Source organism: Patagioenas fasciata, chromosome 8, assembly GCF_037038585.1.
Source record: "Patagioenas fasciata isolate bPatFas1 chromosome 8, bPatFas1.hap1, whole genome shotgun sequence".
Taxonomy (NCBI): Eukaryota; Metazoa; Chordata; class Aves; order Columbiformes; family Columbidae; genus Patagioenas; species Patagioenas fasciata.
Genome location: NC_092527.1, coordinates 40,612,647 through 40,619,667, shown reverse-complemented (window position 1 = coordinate 40,619,667; position 7,021 = coordinate 40,612,647). Strand labels below are relative to the sequence as shown.

Sequence of the window (7,021 nt, the reverse complement as noted above, 5' to 3'; positions counted from 1 at the left end):
AAAACAAAGCTGGAGACGGATTTTTAACAAGGGCGGGTAGTGACGGGACAAGGGTTAATGGCTGTAAACTGGAATAGAGGAGATGTAGGTTAAATATAGGGACGAAATTCTGCGCCATGAGGGTGCTGAGGCATTGGAACAGGTTGCCCAGAGAAGCTGTGGATGCCCCGTCCCTGGAGATGTTCAAGGCCAGGTTGGATGGGGCTCTGAGGAACCTGGTCTAGTGGATGGTGTCCCTGCCCATGGCAGGAGGGGTGGAACTAGATGGTATGTTAGGTCACTTCCAGCCCAAACTGTTCTATGATGGCATGATTTTAAAGGTCTCAGTGTCACTTGACTAAGAGCTGCAAGAGCTAAGCAACCCAAACGCCAACAGTGCCCAAAAGGAATGTGAGTGTTGAAGCAACTTTGAAAAATATGATGCTTTAAACATTTCAGCATGGACAAACACAGACAGGCTTATGTTTGATCCCCTCGAATCAGCCATAAATGAGCCAGTTGCTCTCCAGAAACCCAGTATCACACTAGAACAGCTCTGTGTCTGAGACGCTTTCCTCCATGGGCTCAGGGGTTCAAGACACAGGAATGGGCATCATGGAGGGGATGATGCCAACCGGCCTTATTCCATTTTAATAACCATCTCCTGGGTCATGATATTTAACACAGAAATATTAGAAAGCATCCATATACTGATTTATTAATATCTTAGCTTCAAATTCAAAATGTGTTTGCATGGACACTTCGCAACACTTTCAAACCAACATCACAGCTTGTTACACTGCATTTGGAGGAAACAGCCACGGGGGATAATTCACACACATGTAACTCAGTAGATGACCTTTTCTACATATCACATTTACATGCTTTCAGATCAAATGATCTTTTCTTTTCACAGGAAATTAAAAAAACCCGCCATTGTTAATCACTGCACCACAACTGTAGCAGACGAGCAGAAACCGCATTTGGCACATTTCATCAGAGGTGTGTTGCCTAAGTAAGTCAATTAATTGAGGCAACGGGAGCTGCACTGATACCCTGCCTTAGAGCGATTTCCCAGGACTCTCCTGGAAATGAGATGACACATCTCAGGAGATTATTTCCTGCTAAAGTCATTTTAAATAACCATATTAAAAAGAAACTAGATGTTACAAGCAGGGCCTGATTCTGTCTCTCACCAGTGGCCCTTGGTATCTTTGGAAATTTGAAATGAAATGTACTTTAGATCTGTGTTAACACTGCCAGAGCGGTTGTCTTCGAGTAAATGTGATTTGGGACAGGAAAGTACAAGCCTTGCCTTGCTGGTGGCTTTGCTACGGCGGAGAGGAGGGATGTCGGGAATGATCCACTCATCTATTCAAAGCACGGGCCTATTTTTGTATTAATCAAGAGTAAGCTGATTAAATCTGTAGCTTTACAAAGAAGGGGAATTAACCAAATGAAAACATTCATTTCAATACAAAACTTTATGATACTGTAACTTGGGGAACAAAGCCCTTGCCGAGCAATCCCATCTGTTTCCCTTGGCTTGTGCTCTTTCAAAGAAACATCTGTTTACACGGGTACATTTGTCTCTGTTGGTTTTATCATAGAAAAGCATTAAAATGATTTTAAGCGCAAAGTTAAACATCAGACGCTAAAATCAGGAGCGCGGTTTGGAACATTTGCTTATGACTTTGCTCTTCGAAAGGAAGTTTTTTTAATTCCTGATCCAACACCGTTGCGAAAGGACCTTTTATTGAAAAGCATCTCCAGGTAAGGCTTTAAAAAAGCCGGTTCGTCATTCCTGCCCACCTTGGCTAAGCAGTTACTCAGCAGGACGAGGCAGTAATCAGATTTTCCATACAGCTGACAATTCAAATAAAAAGGATTGCTGCTCTGAAGATAAAAGAAAAGAGAGAGAGACAGATAAGAAAAGGTAAAATTATGGGTCTGTGTATTTTCCAGGACTGGTTCGGTATAAAAAGCAAAACAGAAACACAAAACCAATTTACGCTTAGAATGACAAGGACAAACCGTTATTTGCTAAGGATTTGTCATATTCAAACCCACATTTTTTCGTAGCTTTCTAGAAAGCTCAACTGTGGTATTTCTGGTTTGAAATACTGATACTGTTACGATTATTTTTATGGTATGAAATGAATTGTTTTCTATGATGTTGACCAGTTGTGACATGTAACACAGCTTCCCTAGACTAGCATGCATGTTTATTGCTGTAAAATGTGATTTTTTCAGTGAACAATGAAACACCATCTTGTTTTCACTGGTATGAAGTCATGTACTTTAAAGGACAGATAAGAGAAAATGAAAATACCTGTAAAGCAGAAATTTGGGGGAGGAAGCTTTCTAGTAATTACGACTAGTTGTGGTAGCAGTTCTGAATAAATCAACTAAAAGGACAAAATAGTAATGGGAATTTTAAAAAGTCTGGATTAAAATCCCTACAGGTTTATCTGCACATTCCTTTTACTTGCACTTTACAGTGTAAAAATATAAACTACATTAAAAAGTTTTATAAATTTTTACAAATTTAAATTGCGCTTCACCTTGAATTTAAAAGGAAGCCTCTCCTGCCACGTCTGTAGTTGCTCTGTGCATCTTTCTTCGCCTCGTGATTTACCAGCTTGCTGACTGTCTATATCTAAAAGAAATGCTCTGCCATTATTTCTAAAGCTGTCGCTACCGTGTTCTCGCTTGGGAAACGGTTCCATGCAAAGCCACGGGGTTAACACCTGCCTTTGCTGGAAGTAATGCTAAAATGGCCATTAGCTCCACTAAGATTGGTTTTAACTCAGTATGCTATTATTTTTATTAATACTGTTTAGTACTTCACTTTTTCTTCTGTGCATATAAAAGGTACTTTAATGATTCTTTCTAAGGCAGCTCATGCACCCCACAGAATCCTTTGGCCACTGACACTGGGATTTCCTCCCCAGACTGAAGTTTGTCCCTAACAAGAAGAAATTCTTCCTACAAGAAACATAGGCATAGAAAAAAATCCCTTTGAATTTTTAGCTGCTGTCTCACAACCTATACAGGGATTTACAGTGCAGAATAAAAGACAGTTATTTTGACATGCCGGCTATTCATTTATATGAAATAATTGAAATCATTTTACTTATTATATCACCTCCAGAAAGAGATCCATTAAGCAATGTGGTTAGTGAGATCAAGATGTGTCTAAGCTATCCGTGATCGGAAATGAAAGATGATTCAGCACTGGCAGAAGAACTGGGCGATGGAGAGATTAAGGCTAATGGGAACTTCACATCCATAAAATAAACGGCTGCAGGAGGGGCCACCGTTCCTGCTAGTGACAGATCGCCTTAATGAAAAGAGAACGATGCAAAACACACCCGAGGAAACAAAGGAATCAGAACTGTGGCTCCAAGAGCTCATTTCACAGCAATATAGAAAGTCTAAAGACGACTTTGTCCAAAGCAGGAAAATTGAACATCATCAGAAATAAAGTATCTCATGCCACATGGGCAAGGTCTCAAATAGAGTATGCATAATTCGACCTGATATCTGCCATGGAAACCTGGTCGAGATCAGAAACTGAAAGGATTTTAGCATTCTTTAAGCGACCTCTTCAGTTTTATAGGTTGTTCCACTTTCTTTCATAGTCCAATCCAATCTGCATTACTGATTTTACGCAATAATTTTCCATAACTTTATACAAGAATTTCTCCTTTACCTACACACTAACAGTGACAAATAAACTTACTGATTTCTGGACTAGATAGCAATAAGTGAAATTAATACATATATCTTATTGAACCTATTTGATTTACACAAGGAATTTACAAGAAATGTAGAGGAGATGGATGTTTTTCTCTTTTCCATGCAATTTTCAAGTTCAGCAAATGCTCCCTACACTCTCCATAAATATGCAATAGATTTCTCACATGATTATTTTAGAGGTTTGCATATTTTATTAGTGACTAAAGCAAAAATTGAGCTATACTCCAGGAAAATTAGGTAATAACATTTAACCAATAATTTTAATAGAAGAAACTTATTTCCTTTTATATAAAAAATAATAATAAAAAAAACAACAAAGAAACAAGCAAATAAAAAAAAATTTAAATAAAATCGCTATTTAAAAGAAATGAAGCATCTGATCTCCAAGTAAATAAGGAGCATGACTTACCATGGAATGGACAACGGGGTAACCCAAGCACACAAATGTCATTGAGATCCACAGAACGAAAACAAAGTTTAACCTGCATGGACTTCAAAGAAAAACGGAGATCAGTTAAAATTTAACCCAAAATCCAGCAAAACTACACGCATGCACTGAGAGACACAACTGGGACATTTCCTCCATCTACAAAGTCGTCTGCTGTGCCTTTACCTGATCATTTTTTTACTCAGGAGCGTATATGGACGTACATGTAGTTATACTACCAAATTCCTCATATATCCTTTCAGTTCTTTCTTAGATGACCATTTTATACCAGAGTTCAGGAGTGAAAATGTCATCAAAGCTGATTTTATTATGACTAATTGGTCCTTGTTTGGCCTTTTATTCTTGTTAAATGGGAAAATGGCAAGAAGACACATTCAGCTGCCATTATGAAACTATGAACTAATTTCATTTAAAGTGTCCCGTTAAAATGTCTCTCAAGTGGGTTTACGGCTAAGTCTGGATCATCACGGCAAATCTGGGCAAAGGTCTAAAGATTTCAAAATCCGGAATGTTTTACCACTTCCAATATATCATGCGAAGACCTTGTAAAGTCTGGCTGCAAGGGAATAACAGTAAAAGTGCACTTTAAGTAGAAAGTTCCTCAAATAATCTTATTATACTCCGAACAGCTACAATACATAGAACAGCAGATAACAATATATATAGCTTCTTCTTTTTCTCTTCTTTTTCTTAGAACTTCAGTTCTTTGGACATTAATTTCTTCTCTTGCATGCAGAGGTATCTTAGCCTATTTTAAGTTTAGTCAATCAAATCATCTGGAAGCTTAATAAATTCTGTTAATCTCCATCAATGTAACAAATTTTTAATGTCTAAGAGCATAATTTGCTACTGCAACAAATTTAATTGCGCAACATTTAATTTAATGGTGCAATATTTTAGGGGATCCTGTGGTTTATTTATACAGAGGACCATAAAAGCAATAAGAGTCCTGCAAAGTCGCTGAATATTAGACTGCACAGGCAAGGGAATGCTGAAAAACATCAAAACATTGCATTTCCTTCAGTGGTCACACTGAAAAATCAACATACAAGGGCTGCAGAAGGGAACCCTGTATGAGTCTTCAGTGAGCTGTTATAAATTAATGGCAACTTTACCTGGAACATTCAGTCTCCTGATGCAGATTCAGTTAATTCCAGAAGGTAGAAAGCAGTGGTAAAGCGAGAAGAAATACAATGGCATGTAAGAGCCTTTAGCACTTTTTATAGAAAAATTCATAATTTGGTCAAAGATTGTTGTTGAATATTTTTTCATTATCATCGCACGTGCCAGTGCTGATCATGTCATTGATTGATATAATCCAATGACTCTTAAATTGCTTTTAATAAACACGTTTGTAGTTGCTGGTTAAGTACTTCTGGATTCTTCAGGACCAACAGGACTATAGAAATGTAAGATGAAAGTAGCTCATTGAAACATCACAGTAAGCAACCCATTTATAAAAACCGTCAAGAGAACATTTGACTATTTGCATATTCAGTTTGTCTCCTCTTATTCAGAGAGAAAATCCTTTTGTTTGCACTGAACATCCTGTTCTGACTCGCCCAGGACCTCCAACTCCAACCGATAAGCGGATTAGCCCGTGTTTCTGCCGCAGCGAGAAGCACGATGGGTTGGATTCTGCTTGGGCGCAGTTTAGCGTCAGCTTTCATTGTATCTGCATTTAGCTTAACTCCGTTTTAATACAAAATTAACCTTCACACAACATTATTTGGGGAAGAGGAAGGACAAGAAAAGCCTTGTGATTAACTTCAGGATTTCTAGGTTCAAAGTGATGCTTGTACCTCAGATCCTCTGGGTAACCTCTGGTGCGTTATTGACTTAGTTTTCTGAATTATGAGCTGTTTGAGGCTGGTGAACTCGTGTTGTGCCTGCTTAGTACCTCCTACACTTACTATTATCACAACCTTTTAAAAACAGTGGATTTGGCCACATTTCTAGCTCACAAGCTTTGGACATGAGAGGTGCCCAGAGCCTTTCTCTGTTGGCACCTTCAGCATCAGCAGGTGGTGAGAGGACAACCAAGAGAGGCCACCCAGCAGCAGACACCAAGGAGATGGCCAGGAGGAAGTTTTGTGGAGCCTGGAGCAACGCAGCAGATCACAGGAACTTCAGACACCATCGTCCGACAGCTCTCGTGTGACTTCCTAAGGAAGGACAAAAAGATGATCAAATACTCTCATTAAGGTTGTTTCACCCAGCAGGTGGGAAAGGGAAAGAGGCTCATCTGGCAGCAAATCTCCTACTTTGCAAAACCAACCGTGTCTGCTCTGAACACTAGGAAGAAAACAATGGTTAACCTGAGGGTTTGCATGTATTTCATTTGTGCTTGTACTGTAATTGCTCTGTCTAAGATCTCAGCAAAATTCTTTAGCCTGCTTTCTGTTTCTAGTTCTGCCTAAGAGTCACCTCTGGCAGACTGTGGTCCTGACTCCAAGATTTTTCCCCAACAAAATCCAAGACCAGATTCCACCTCTTCAGAGGCTTTGACCAGCTGAGCGACCCCAAACTGCTTTCACAGGAGGCACATGCAGATTGTGGGCAGGTGAATATGAGTTATTGAGACATTGCCCACCCAGAACTGGGCTCGGGGGGTTTGCCCACCCCTGAGACCCACAGCAGCAGTATTAATATTATCTCAACAGCATGAAGAATTAAGCTCTCACATTTGCTTCTCCCTTCTTCGAGTTTGTTTTTTCTAGCTGTTCAGGATGCAATTTAACATACCACAACTGTGATTTGCATGCATCAAGTGTTATATGGAGACTGAGATACATTCGTGATATTCCCACTTCAGGTTTGGATGAATCAGGT

General features: G+C 39.3%; 1 protein-coding gene across 1 annotated transcript; it reads right to left on the bottom strand.

Moving 5' to 3' along the window:
- Positions 1 to 1,626: 1,626 nt before the first annotated feature.
- On the bottom strand, positions 1,627 to 4,746 carry NPS (neuropeptide S). Its single transcript, XM_071811547.1, has 2 exons — positions 4,151 to 4,746; positions 1,627 to 1,875 (listed from the first exon to the last, which is right to left on the bottom strand). The coding sequence occupies exons 1-2, from the start codon at positions 4,190 to 4,192 to the stop codon at positions 1,666 to 1,668; spliced, it is 252 nt and encodes an 83-aa protein (XP_071667648.1). The 5' UTR covers positions 4,193 to 4,746; the 3' UTR covers positions 1,627 to 1,665.
- Between the last annotated feature and the right edge of the window lie 2,275 nt (positions 4,747 to 7,021).

Bases quoted from the DNA above. Each gene is read 5' to 3' on its own strand.
- NPS (XM_071811547.1), bottom strand. From the start codon at position 4,192: ATGACATTTGTGTGCTTGGGTTACCCCGTTGTCCATTCCATG. The intron at 1,876-4,150 runs GTAAGTCATGCT...TTTTATCTTCAG, and splicing joins ACCCCGTTGTCCATTCCATG to AGCAGCAATCCTTTTTATTT.